Raw genomic sequence first — 14589 nt, 5'->3', positions numbered from 1 at the left:
TTCTGTTTGCTTCTATTCAAACATCCAAAGAAACTGCACACATTGATCTTACGGATCATCTACAGTCAGAAAGCAGAAGGTGAACTTACAGTCAGGACTGCGTCGCTGCACTGAGGCTGAGCTCCGAGGTAAACAAGTTATTTAGTTTCGATTTCAGCAGGAAGAGGGAGGAGGTCACACTGAGCTGTGTGCCTGGATGCTGAAGATATCTTATGTAATGTAACTCTGTAAGGCTGTCAACAATCATCTTTTACTGCTCTTCCTTCCATTCTTGAGTCTTTTATAAACTATAAAGCACAAATACCACAGTGAGCGAATCCATCCACAGTAACAGAGCAGCACTGAGCTGTGTGCTCTGTTATATTATATACACAGCAGTAAAGACAACCTCCATATTGTACTGGCTGATGTCCTATGAATGTGAATCTGCAGTTACAACAAATCTATCACATAAATGCAGTGCAGTAAAAAGTACAATATCTGCCTCTGAACTGTAGAGGAGAGGAAAGTACCTCAGATTTGTTCTCAAGTACAGTAATAGAGTAAATATACTTCCTTACTTATAGGTTCAGGTAGTTTCCTGCCAGGCTGAATACAAGCTCCAGGTTTAGAGGGGATAAACAGTACTCTCTCTCTCTGTAGCTGCCTGCTGCCAGAGGACTGAAGTCAGTTAATGTGACTCTGAGCTTCTAATCTGCATACAGCAGGCGGCTGTTGGGAGGCCGCAGTGGAGCGGGATGATAAGAGACTTGTTTCTGACTGATAACAGATTTTAATCTGAATATGTTAAAAATACTGCAGAGTTCAACTGAACCTGCAGCACAAACAACCAGATCAGCCTCTGAGGATCCAGAACTCAACTGTAGTTTCACATTTTAAACTCTTTCAGTAACTAATATTAAACATCCAACCTCGGGACGCCTTGTTAAGGTGAATGACTTTTATAATGAGAAGCTTTATAGAAGCTCACAGACAACAAGAGACAGAGCCTTAAATATTCTTTACAGGAGCACTTTGGACGACCCCCGTCAGTTCAGGATTACTTTTACAAACTTTCAAGGCCTTCATTGTTTTCCTGCAAACTAAACATAAACATAAGTGACATTATAAAAGGTCACAGAGGTCACTTCCTGTTTTTCACTTCCCATCTGCTGACTGTCCCTGAACACTGCTGCTCAAATACTGCAGATACATTTCCTCCGGGCTCCCGTCTGCAGGGTGATATCATATTTTTCAGCCCATTTTTATTGTAGTCAATAACTAAATCAGCCAGTGATGATCAGAGGCTTTTGTACAGGCAAAATAGTTTAACTTGTTAAACATCTCACGTGCTGAAAAACACATTTTAACATAAAATGCTTCATATTTTCTGAGAAGACATTTTTGACTGGAAATAATACTGGAAATATTTCATGATTAATTAACATGTTTATGTGTGTATGTGTATTTATGTTTGTCATTTAATCTTATTCAATAATCTGTATTTTATATCTCTTTCTTTTGGTCATGCTGTACGGCTGTGGGGGAAGCATTCATCGAGGAATCGATACGTAAAATCTAGCAGCTGAACCGTCTGCGAATGTTGAGTTTTGGTTTTGAGTGAATTTAAGGTTGGAATGGGCCTCATCTCGACAGAAACACAGAGACACAGAAATAACAGAACCCAGCACGTAATGTGTCCAAACACTGAGATTGTACGAGGCTCAAACTCTTTCAAGGTCTTGTTTTTCTTTTAATCAATCTTTCAAGTACTTTCCAGACCTGTAGCAACCTGCGTCTGTGGTGTTGCATTCAAGTGTCAAAATAAGCAAAAGCAATATGTGTTGTAAACGGCGGCTTACATGTTGAAATGTGGCGACCTTCGACCTGTAGATGTTCTCAAAGCACACGGAGACAGTTTTGTTGAAAAGAGGTAACATTTTAATCAAGTTAATTACTCAGCACAGTTAAATTGTAAATGAACGTCTGACAGAGAAAAACAAAGAAAACAAACAAAACTCCAGAAAAATAAAAGTGTTAATCAAAAATACTTTGACCTGATTAGAAACATATGTACAAACCTTAAGAAATAAAAACGTGAAGTCCTGCGAGTCAAAAGCAACGGTCATAAATTCCCTGACGGTTTTATTTTGCTGTTCACTTTCTGAACGTTAACGCTGTCAGAGAACGTAGAAAGGCTGAAGATGAACACTGTTGAGTTAATATGAAAATCTATACACACATTAATAAAAAACATAATCATGTATAAAACTGTTTTGTATGAAAACAAACGGATATGAAACTAATGAAAAAGGAGATTTTCCTCCAGCAGAGACTTCATTCTTCTTCAGATCTTCATGTGATGAGCTGTGAGGAAACATTTAAAGACACATGAAGAACAAATAAAAGAGAAATTAGTCTGCTGACACTACATCACGGCTCTAAACAACAACAGGGCTGCAAGGGAAATAAACAGGAAGTGCACAAAGTATCAGTGTGTGCTAAAAGTGTAACACCAGAGTAACCACAATAAACGCCCCAGTTTGTGTTCATCAACAGCCACAACCCGACTGACACACAGTTCCCGCTCTTTTTAACAAAATATCCCTCATTAGTTTTTCTAATTTCTCTTACAAACGCTCACATCACATTACATTAATTTGGCCTTTGAATAACAGCTGGAATGAAAAAGAATTTATTTTATTTTACAGAAAATTCATCTTCGAGAAAGTTAAAGTGTTTGTTGCAAGTACAGTTAACATCACTGTGCAGGTATTTATCAACCACTGCAACAATATGTATATATTTTATTTATTATTTATATAATTATAACATTTTAAACCATTTCCAGGTGTTTCCATGAGTAGAAAACTAGTTTCCAAAACCTGCTAATAGGCGATTATTGGCAATTATATTCTAAATGAACTATTGAACCTATGAAATATCAAACAGTGAACAGCTCACCGCCTGAAGAGATTCAGTTTGATACAAAATAAATAAAAAACTGAAAAAAGCATGAGCAGCAGGAGGCTGTAAGGACCAAAATCTCACACCACAACAGTTTCTTTCTGTCTGCAGCTGGTCTCAATAACACCCACTGACACTGACTCCTAATACCCACCCTGTATATATGCATTACATCAGTGCACTCCCATTTCCTGCACAGTTTTCTTATCGTTATTTATTTATATTTTGAAAGTACTGTATTTTGTGTGATTTCTATATATTTATGCACCAAGACAAATTCCTTGTATGTGTAAAAACTTAATTCTGATTCAGATTTTCTGCTGATCGACGTCTGTAAATAAATGTGAGTGTCTGTCATTGTCGACACAGAGTGAATCCACATTCTTCAGGTCAGTAAGATAAACTTTGTCTGTTGTTGCTCTGCTCGCTCTGTAGTCATTTCCTTTTTCATTGTTTACTTCTGAGTGTTACTTCCTCATGAAGAGATACATCGACCTCTGCTGGAGAACAACAGCAACTACATCAATTCTCAAAACAGCGTCAGCTCCACTGAGTGCAGATTTCAGCCCTTGTTTATATACGAGTATCCCATAATTCTCTGTGTTCCCATGAAATTAGACAGTTTGACTTTGACTGAAGGGACCTGGCACACCCAGAAACTAGTGAAAGTTTCCCACAGTCTCAGTGTTCAAAAAGGTCTCGTTTCATCCGACCAAGAGTCCAAAACTAAAAGTTATTCAGGTCGTATGAAAAGAAACTAATTCCAGAAACTACAACCAGAGTTTCTGACATGTCTGCTAGTTGAACAAACTCAGCAGTTAATTGATTATCAGCAGAGATGGGGACTCGAGTTTGTGACTTAAGTGGCACACACAGAGACTTCAGACTCGACTCAGACTCGTGTTTTGGGACTTGTGAACAATCATTATGTTTTCTTTTTTGGCGTTTTAATATTGAGGAAACTCTGTTTGCATTGAGTGGCGCTGACATTAAAAAAACCGGTAACGTTAACCGTAGAAAAATACAGAGTTATACTGTCGGCTTACAGGCAGGTTACAGGTTAATGACCACGTAACGTTAATGTTACAGGTTTACCAGGTTACCATTCCACTGTTTGAGTGAGAGGAGAGAGGAATGTGTCATTAGAGACCCAGTGTAATTAAACAATACGGTTGCAGAGTGCAAACCTTTAACTTTTTGTCCACTGGCAAAACGGCTAGACTAGTGACTGTTGAAATGTTACCAGCCACTCAATAGATTACCATTGTGATTCTGGCTGCTGAGTGCAGCATACAGTACCAGCCACTTGTATGATTTACCAGCATCTGAATGGTGTTAATTTTGTGTCCAGCAGATATAGCTAACTATAACTGAGATTGGATGATTAGTTATTATTGCATGACTAATAATGTTACATTTACAAGATTACAAGATTACAAGATTACTTTATTTGTCACATACAGAAGTCCCAGAGTAACATGCAGTGAAATGTCTCCTGGTTACTCCTAAACTGGCCTTATAAATAGAATAAATAAGATAAATATGAATAAAATCAAACTAATATGATGTAAATAATGTAATTAAATAGAATCTAAATAATGTAATCAGAAGTGAAAATATGTGCCAGGGTGTGTGTATGTGTGTGTGACACTGAGCCTGCACAATAGGGGGCAAGATATACTATAACTGTATGTTCATGTTGGAAGAATACAGTTTCCTTTAAAGGAAAGCATTCATTGTGTGTTTTCTTCATATTGCATTGCAACTAATCAGTACTGATACTGTATGCTAATAGATAAAGGAGTGATAATAATACAGTAAATGCTTTGAATTTCTTAGATATAGCTGTGCAGTATTCTTAGTAGATGACAGAAGGCTCATTACAACCAGAAGAGACATATGACTTTATTTTTTAGAGACTTCAGACTTGACTTGGACTTGCAAAAAAAGACTTGTGAACATCTCTGATTATCACAACTGCTGTTCATAAACCTGCTGACTGACTAGTTGATTAAATGACTGATCATTTTGTTCGGGCCTCAAATGTCCAACAGTATTTTACAGCTGGACATTTGAGGGTCTAAAGTTTTCTCTTTTTTTGTGTTTGCGTAAAAGTACAGTTTACTTTTTCTTTTACTAATTTGGTAGCACCAGAAAATTTATAAACAGTCAGAGGAGCAAACTTCAGATAATAACTACAAAATAACTCTTTTATTATCATAAAAGAAGGTGAAGAATGCGATAGTAGCTCAGTGTGTAGGGACTTGGCTTGGGAACCGGAGGGTCGTCGGCTCAAGTCCCACAGACCACAAAATATGGAGTGTGGACTGGTAGCTGGAAAGGTGTCAGTTTCACTTCCTGTGCACTGCCGAGGTGCCCTTGAGCAAGGCCTGCTCATGGGGCGCTGTTAACGTTGCAGCCCCATCGCTCCACCATCTCTCTCCCCTTTGCATGTCCACAAGTGCATGAAGTGTGTATTTCAGCGTGTATGTGTGTGTATAAAATAATGAAAAGAACAAGTTCCCCTAGGGGATCAATAAAGTATATCTTCTTCTCCTTCCGACCAGGAAAGTTAAAACACAAACAAACAAAAACATGTTGAACCCTCATTGATAATAATTTAATACATTTTCCATACTGAAATATATATAGGTATATGCATATAAGCTACCATAATACATAAAATCATGTGCGGACACCATTTTAAACTCACCTAAAGAACCAATCTCCACAGCTACTGCTCGCCAGATAAAGTATTTTTTGCCATTTTAATTCAAAATTTCAGGTGCGGCGACACTGGACAGAGGACAGTAATGTAAAGTTCAAATAGTTTTCAGTTGTTTTCTCTGAATTTAAAGAACTTAATACTGTTTAATATAAATGGTAAAAAGGTTCAATGACCTCCATCTGATCACTCTGATTGCTTTGATCAGAAGAAGACCAATCATCGGTGAATAGCGTGTATCTCTCATTCAGTCTTTTCTTTCTATTCTTTCACCTGACACAGCCTCACTGAGGAGCCCTTCACCCACACTCTGAAAACTGGGTAGAGAGGCTCAGTGAATTTGGTGAAGAAGGTGTGCAGGTGTGTCAGCGACCTTCCAGAAGAAACTCTGTAGAAGGACAGGATGCCGGCCTCCCAGTCCAGATACACAGCCAGTCCACGGGAATCACCCAGAGGGACACGAGCGACGATGCTCTCGAAGTTATGATACACATGGTAGCCTTTAGAAGAACAGTGCAGACTCCAAGATATGCCATTGTAGCCTATCACACAGTCATTTTCTGGCCCTTTGCGACTGATGCCCTTGTAGGTCACTCCGATCGCTGCCCATTTTCCATCCCACTCCACCTCCCAGTAGCAGCGGCCTGTCAGGCCCTCGTTGAACAGGACTTGGGACCAGTAGTCAAACCTGTCAGGGTGATCGGGATATGGCTGCTTCTCGCTGCCCTGGGTAATTGTTGGGGGCTCGTCAGAGAGGATGAGACGTTTGTGAGCGGTGTTATGATCCATTGTAAGCTTACATGCATCTGGTGGCAGGAAGAAGAGTTTAACATCTACAATGCCAATTTATACCATAGCCACAGATCACACTGGCTTCTGATTGGTTGGCACCGGTCCATATTGGGAACATATCAATTCCTACCTGACTTTAGCTCAGAAATGTACTTACATTGTCTCAGTCCTGGTTTATACCAGTGTTCTGCATTGTGGTCGACTCTGTGGGGCAGATAAACACATTATCAGCCTGCATTCTGTACCAGGAGACACCACAACATTAAAAACACAAACATTGTGCTCTTTACCTGAGTTTAGCTTCACATCCTCCTTCCTCCAGAGCTTCAGAGATGAGCTTCACTCCTGACTCTCCAAGGTGATTGAACCTCAGATCCAGCTCACTCAGGTGGGATGGGTTGGACTTCACTGCCGAGGCCAAAAAAGCACAACCTTTCTCTGTGATGTTACAGAACGACAACCTGCGACAGAGAGACAGAACTCAGCCTTAACCGGTGGTTGATACCCTTCATAAATATTAAACATGAATTAATAGTTTTCTCTGTTATACCTGAGGGTTTCCAGTTTACAGCACACATTTGCCAGTCCATTGCAGAGCTGCTGCACTCCAGAGTCTTCAATGTCATTGTCACTCAAGTCCAGCTCCCTAAGATGTGAGGAGGGACAGCTCAGGACTGAAGCCAGAGTTTTACAACATTTCTGAGTGAGATTGCATCGGTTCAGCCTGAAGGGACAAACAACATGGACAAATGAACACCTTGCAATATACGAAAATCCAATATAACAATAACCCAGACTACATCATCAAAAGTTACCACAAAGCTTAATCACACCTCTCAAAATACGTATCAAACATCTGTTTTTGTGTCTAACTGGACCATGCCATGACAATAAGAGTTTAAAAGAGTTTTTTGTGCCTTGTTTTGTGTTTATGTATCCGTATCCAAAGAGCACCTCAAACAAACTCAAATTGAGTTCAGGAACCCAAATCATATTTGTACACAATCACAGTAGCTGCATCTCAGTTTCAGCATCGACTCACCTCAACGTCTTCAGTCTGCAGTTTGGGCTTTGTAGTCCCTTGCAGAGGTGCTTGATTCCTGAGTCTTGTATGTTGTTATCACTTAAATCTAAATGATTCAGCTCATTAGAGCTTGAGCTGAGTGTGGAGGACAGCACCTCTAAGCAGTCTGCAGTGAGATTGCAATCATTCAGTCTGATAAACAGAAAGACAAAGTCAACTTGTTATTACAAAAGGTGGACAAGACATCAAGTGATAAATGAGTAATTAGAAAATTATGAAAGACACTTACATGGCGGATCTGCATGCTTTGATGGCTGGTAGGAGCATGTGAAGGCCTTTTGCTGTTCTGGAGTATTTCTTGAGCTGGATCTCCTCTGGCTTCTCCGGTGAGGTCAGCAACACAAAGACCAGAGCTGCCCACTGAGCTGCAGAACTTTTGTCCATCACCAAGTCTCTGTGTGAGTCCAGGTGGCTCTGGATCTCCTCCACCAGAGAGTGGTCATTTAACTCATTGAGACAGTGGAAGAGATTGATGTACTTCTCTAGAGGACGTGTCTGACTTATTTTCTCCTTGATGTACTTGATGGTTTCCTCATGACTTTGGGAGTCGCAGATTTCTACCTGAATCTTCAGGCCTTTGAGCAGAACCTGGCTGGAGTCCAAAGAGAGTCCGAGGAGGAAACGCAGGAAGAGATCCAGGTGGCCGTTGTGACTTTGTAAGGCTCTGTCCACTGCAGTTTTGTGCAGTTGAGATACAGACTTGGCTCGGGCCATCCCATCTTTGATCATCAGGTTTACACGATTGACCTTGTACATCACATGGACGTACAAAGCTGCAAGAAACTCTTGGACAGACAGATGAACAAAGCAGAAGACTTTTTGCTGCATGCAGGACTCTTCCCTAAAGACTTGAGTGCACACTCCTGAGTAGACAGACGCTGTTTTGACATCAATACCACATTCTTTAAGATCGTCCTCATAGAAGATCAGGTTGCCTTTCTCCAGCTGCTGGAAGGCCAACTTCCCAAGTGACATAATCAATTTGCTATTCCCTTGGGAGTCCAGTTCTTGCTCTTCGCTGTATTTGACATGCTTCTGAGTGGTCTGATGTTCCAGGAAGTAGATGTACATCTGAGTCAAAGTCTTTGGCATTTTTCCTCCGCCTGCTTTGGCGCAAATTTCTCCCAAGACAATAGACGAAATCCAGCAAAACACTGGCATGTGGCACATGATGTAGAGACTTCTTGTCGACTTTATGTTTGCGATCACTCTTCTGGCTAAGTTTTCATCATCGATTTTCTTGTTGAAGTACTCCTCCTTCTGCAGGTTGTTAAAGCCTCGTATCTCAGTCACGCGGTCTACATACTCTCGAGGGATACAGCTGGCTGCAGCAGGTCGAGTAGTTACCCAGAGATGCGCTTTTGGTAGCAAGTTACCTGCAATGAGGTTTGTCAGCAGCACATCGACTGATGCTGGCTGTGTAGCATCACAGCACCTCTCATTTCTTTTGAAATCCAGAGGGAGTCTGCACTCATCGAGACCATCCAGTAGAAACAGAACTTTACACATTGTCAGGTCTTTTATTCCAGATTCTTTCAGGCCTGGAGAGAAGTCATAGAGCAGCTCCATCAAACTTCTTCTTTCATTTTTAATCAAATTTAGCTCCCTAAAAGGAAGTGAAAACAGAAGCTGGATTTCTTGATTGACCTTCTCCTCTGACCAGTCCAGCATGAACTTCTGTGCCAAAACAGTTTTACCAATGCCTGCTATCCCCCTGGTGAGCACCGTTCTGATGGGTTTGTCTTGTTGGTTGGGCTTGAAGAGGTCTTCACACTTGATCGGAGTGTCTGAAGACTTCCGTTTGTTGAAAGCTTTCTCAATTTGTCTCACTTCATGTTCATTGTTGACCTCTCCACTGTCCCCCTCTAACAGATAGAGCGTTGTATAAATCTGTCTAAGAGGGACAGGCAACTGCTGTGAGTTTATCTCATCCATTATGAATTCATTCTTCCTCTTCAGGGAAGATCTGAGTTTCTTTCTGTACATTGGAAGCTCTCCATAATGACCTAACAGCACAGAAATGTGTAACATTAATAACAAGAACAATATGTTATGTGCGTATCCCTCTGTTAACCACCCTGTCAGTTCTGAAAGACAATGATCATTTTAAGACATCTCACATTGCCAGCTCCACTCAAATTTCCCTCAAGGTCTAGAATATGTGTCTTTTCGTTTGGTTCAGCATTCATCAGCTTCAGCTCACTTGTGTTTTTAGCCTGCTATCAAACCAATGTAAGCATAATGTTAGCACAACACCAAATGTCACTGTTGTTCATCTAATAGGTGTGGAATATTTATATTAATATATAAAGACTATAGACAAAGTTCAAGAAGCACAAACACTTAAGGTAACAAGCAGTCTCTTACTTTGCTCAAGTGAGTGAGCCTGTTCATCTTCATTCATGGTCCTCAAGATATGGAGAGCAATCTTCAGAGCTGCTTCATTTGTTTCATCAGCAGACTCAACCGGTTGACCATCAAGTACGTCCTCCTGCAGCAATCCTTTTTGTTTTCCAGAAAGGACCTTCTTATGGGTTCTCAGAGCTTTTCTTAAAAATGCCATGGATTTAGACTCAAACCCCTGACAAAGAACACAAAACCTTTTATCAGATTTTCACATGTCAGTATCCTCTTCCCTAATAGAATAGGTCTACATCATAAAACCAGGTGAGCTACCGTGTACCCTGTGGCCCCACATAGGCGGAGTCATTACCACAGTGACCTGGGTTTGATTACAACCTGCAGCCCTCAAGTCCTATCAAATAAAGGCATAAAAAGCCCCAAAATATCTTTAAAAACCTTACCTTCAGGGTGTCTTGGTTCTGATAATTGCTTGATGTAGATGTCTCCCTAAAAAAAGTAGAGATAGTAATCAAAAAACATCTTCTATTAAAGCATGCATTAGTTTTTGTTGTCATTGCTGAGGTAAACAGTTAATCTATTGCACAATTAAATTAATTAAGAGTGAAAATTATCAATTAAACTTTTAATTTATGAGTAAATAGTATTACAATTTATGACAACTAGACAGTGTTAGTCTGCAATTGTTAGAGTTTGTCGGTGTGTTTGTAAGACATTTTGACACTAACTGACCTCTGCCTTCAGCTTGGGAAAACAATACATTATTTTATTGATTTTCACTATGTCCACTGAACACATCATCTACATTGTGTAAATCTCATGATTATTATTTAATTTTATCTAGAGTCATTAATATAATACAGGATGATCTGCTATTTTAGTAAGGTGGGGTTTCCCTTACAAATCTACCTTATAACAAAATCAGCAGACTCGTACACTTTTCAATTATTTGGAGGGGATGTTCAAGGTTGTACAATCCTACAGCTCACTGCTGATGTTTTGAAACCCCAACTGTGAATCAAAACAACTACATACTGCTAGGATTCATAGTATTGTGTATTTGAGACTGAGCATTTCCGACCAAAACTATTAAAACTCAATGTGAGAATCTTTAACTGCTGGTCTTGGAAATGTTTTCCAGTATGAAACATGATGTTGTTTAAATATTCTGACAGTACTGATGATCTCACCCTGTTTCTGAAGGTCTGGGTTCAGTGCTGAACATTGGAGGATATTCTCTGGAGCTGTCACTCTTCATAGAAACAGAACTGGCTGTAGAAGACGCTGATCCTCCCTTAGCTTTACCCTTCCTCTTGACTTCAGTCCATCTGTGAAGATCAGTTACATTATAGACTACAACAGATGTTTCAGCAGAACTGAACACAACCAATATTTGATAGAAAACAGAAACACAGAGTTGTTTGTGTGTGTTGTTTTATGAATGTTGAACTAGATTATGTTATTGTCTCCATGTTATGGTATTGCTTACAGTTCCATTATTGTATCGTTATTTCTATTCTATCTCTAGTCGCATGATGCTGCCAGAGGTTACAGGTCACTTCCTGAGCAGAGAGTAAGGATGTTTTGATATGTTTTTATTTTCCCACCCTTTGAGAGCCTTGGAAAGCATTACCTGTGAGAAACTGAATAACATGTTATCTTAATTGTATGTTGAAAGAAAACTTTGAATGAAAATGTTATCAAGAAAAAAGCTACTGTTGTAGAGGTAGTTTTTTCAAGTATATCCAGCTGCAGCCGCAGCACGAATATAAAGGACGAAAGTGAAGAACGTTGACAGAAACTTTCAACTGGTTGGTGTGTGGTCTGGTTGGGTCACGGAAGAGAGCGTCCAAAAAGTAATGGCATTTATCTCAACATACCAAAAGTATAGGCTAATGTGAGATTAGTAAGTGGGTTATAAAATGTATACAAACATTATGTATAGATTTTCAGCAGTTATGTTAACACAACTCAGGATTTTCTCTGCTTAATATTTGCTAAAATTACTACCTTTAATAACATTTAACATGTTTTACTGCTATGGTCTATGTGTGTGTTTTTGAGGAGGTATGGTTTGGATTCTGCAGCTGCTTTACTGCCTTCGGCGCTGACAATTTGATAAAAGGGTGCAGTTGGAGGAAGTCTGCACGGCCGCAGCTGGAATCTTCTCAGTTCTTTAGCAACTTAGCTAAATTTAGCTGTTTTGGATCTGACTCTCTGGACAAGCCTGATTGCTTTTTGTCTAAGTGTGAACTCTACACTTAAAACCAAAGGTGAGCCATTGCAGTTGTGGCTCCCATCCTCTGAAACCGCCTTCCCATAATAATAAAAAGAGCAAAATCAGTTGATTTTAGCTTTAAGAAGAGGCTTGAAACTGATCTGTTTCGTTTTGCCCTGTGTGTAGTTTTATTGTTTTTATATTATTTCTTGTTTTATACTTTGAATGTTTGTCATAGTTGTTGTTTTTCTTATGTTTGCACTGTACAGCACCTTGTACCTCTGGTTTTAAAAGGTGCTCTATAAATAAAGTTTATTATTATTATTACCTGAAACTCATTCATTTTTTTTAATCTCCAGTACTTTGCTGCAGTGATGAAGATCTGTATTCAGTGTGTGGTCATCACACTGCAACATCACTGATGGGTATGCATTAGCATATTTTATGTGTCATAATGTTGTGTATATATTCTGACAGTACTGATAATCTCACCCTGTTTCTGAAGGTCTGGGTTCAGTGCTGAACATTGGAGGATATTCTCTGGAGCGGTCACTCTTCATAGAAACAGAACTGACTGCAGAAGATGCTGGTTCTTCCTCTGATATACTCTTCTTGACTTCCATCAATCTGTGATTTAATTACATTATAGACTACAACAGATGTTTCAGCAGAACTGAACACAACCAATATTTGATAGAAAACAGAAACACAGTCTTTTGTGTGTGTTGATGTGATATGTATGTTAAACTGTAGAGATTCTGTTATTTATGACATTGCATTCAGTTGCATTATTTGTTTCTGTCAGAGCAGAGAGTCAGGCTCACAGATGTTTAGAGGAGAACTGGATACCTCACCCTGTTTGTGAAGGTCTGGATTCAGTGCTTAAATCTGGACGATATTCTCTGGAGCGGTCACTCTTCACATAAACAAAACTAGCTGCAGAAGAGGCTGATCCTGATCCTGATCCTGATCCTGATCCTGATCCTTCGGCTCCACGTTCACTCATCTCGAGGCCTTCAGTAAGTCTGAGACACAGAGATCAGTAATCAGCACATTACACTAAACTTTACTCAGATCTTAAAGGTTTTTGTGTCTGCATCACTTCCAAACACTGAGAGCTTCATTAAAAACCAGAATGTTTTATTCAGAATATTTTGATATTGTCATATTCACAACTTATTCACAATTTAAAATCAAAATCTAACTATAGAGGAAGGAATCTCTCTCTGTCAGTCTGTTCATTTTCAGCAGACACTGACACACAGGATGGCCCTTTAGTTTATTATTATTACCTGAACATGTCTGTCTACCACACTGGGACGGTCAGGTTGTTCACAGTAGAGGCACATTTCTGCTCCTCGGCTCTTTTCTACAACTCTCTAACTTTATAATAACCTCATGAATTATGTGTTCATGGATAAGTGGGTATGGTGGACCATTGTGTGGTGATGAGTGAGGCTTCTCTCCTCTTCTCTGCTATTGTCTTTCTTTTTAGATACAACTAACAAATATGTGGAATGAGTACGTCATTTAAAAATTAAATAAAAAATAATGTATAATAATATCGATTTTAAGAGAGCAAAATATCACATATTTGTCATATAACTGATATGTTACTAAAATCTCTTGTCCCTCAATAAATGCTGTTAAATCTGCTTACATTTGTAATATAAGACTAGATTTATCCAAATGCTTATTTTAACAGTGCTGTTTTTATAACTAACCACTAGATGGAGCCACATACACATACCTGTTGTTCACAGGCGTTGATCTCTGGAGAGGGAAGGAACCAAACTGGGTGGAGCTTATTGTTAATGATTCAACCGAAGATACGCCACAACACTGAAGGATTATAAAACATATTTCTCAACATTGTAACATTATTGTATCGTTATTATTTGTATTATTATCTTATTCTAAAACAAATGATGAACAGAGATCATCAATCAAATATCAGACATTATGTTCAGTTTCACTGCAGACAGTAAACAGTGGAGGCACAGAGAAATATTAATGATCTTTCTCTCAATGGTCCAGAGACTTAGTTTAATATTCTGTGATTCCTCCAAACCCGCTATAATCTCACGATTTGTAAATCAATGTCTAAAGTAGTCTTTAATGATTTGGTCTGCCAAACTTTCTCTCATTAATTTGCTTCTGTCGTTAGAACATATGAGGAAACAACACACAGGCCTAGTCTAATTTTTCCCGTCATGTTGGCGGAAATGTGCTTCCATATTCTGTTTGCTTTCTATTCAAACATCCAAAGAAACTCCACACATTGATCTTACGGATCATCTACAGTCAGAAAGCAGAAAATAAACTTACAGTCAGAAAGCAGAAAATAAACTTACAGTCAGGAAGCAGACAATAAACTTACAGTCAGAAAGCAGAAAATAAACTTACAGTCAGAAAGCAGACAATAAACTTACAGTCAGGACTCCGCTGCACTGAGGCTGAGCT

The 14589-nt window shown here is 39.2% G+C and overlaps 1 protein-coding gene across 5 annotated transcripts; it reads right to left on the bottom strand.

The window, feature by feature from the left end:
- Positions 1–1897: 1897 nt before the first annotated feature.
- On the bottom strand, positions 1898–14583 carry LOC127360566 (NACHT, LRR and PYD domains-containing protein 3-like). Of its 5 annotated transcripts, none has more exons than XM_051394982.1 (14): positions 14533–14583; positions 13877–13968; positions 12981–13151; positions 12619–12753; positions 11099–11236; positions 10352–10397; positions 9915–10128; positions 7777–9553; positions 7506–7679; positions 7014–7187; positions 6754–6924; positions 6621–6667; positions 2944–6477; positions 1898–2346 (listed from the first exon to the last, which is right to left on the bottom strand). In XM_051394982.1, the coding sequence occupies exons 3-13, from the start codon at positions 13130–13132 to the stop codon at positions 5933–5935; spliced, it is 3573 nt and encodes a 1190-aa protein (XP_051250942.1). In that variant the 5' UTR covers positions 13133–13151; positions 13877–13968; positions 14533–14583; the 3' UTR covers positions 1898–2346; positions 2944–5932. The 5 variants fall into 5 exon arrangements, with proteins under 5 accessions (XP_051250942.1, XP_051250943.1, XP_051250945.1 ...); XM_051394983.1 differs by having other exon boundaries at positions 14559–14583; XM_051394985.1 differs by lacking the exon at positions 14533–14583 and adding an exon at positions 14481–14525.
- Between the last annotated feature and the right edge of the window lie 6 nt (positions 14584–14589).

This window comes from Dicentrarchus labrax, unplaced genomic scaffold (genome assembly GCF_905237075.1).
Source record: "Dicentrarchus labrax unplaced genomic scaffold, dlabrax2021, whole genome shotgun sequence".
Taxonomy (NCBI): Eukaryota; Metazoa; Chordata; class Actinopteri; family Moronidae; genus Dicentrarchus; species Dicentrarchus labrax.
The sequence above is the reverse complement of the archived record's forward strand: the minus strand, read 5'-3'. Positions and strand labels throughout refer to the sequence as shown.

Bases quoted from the DNA above. Each gene is read 5' to 3' on its own strand.
- LOC127360566 (XM_051394981.1), bottom strand. The intron at 10,398-11,098 runs GTGAGATCATCA...TACTTTTTTTAG, and splicing joins CCCAGACCTTCAGAAACAGG to GGAGACATCTACATCAAGCA. The intron at 6,925-7,013 runs GTATAACAGAGA...TCTCTGTCGCAG, and splicing joins TGTAAACTGGAAACCCTCAG to GTTGTCGTTCTGTAACATCA.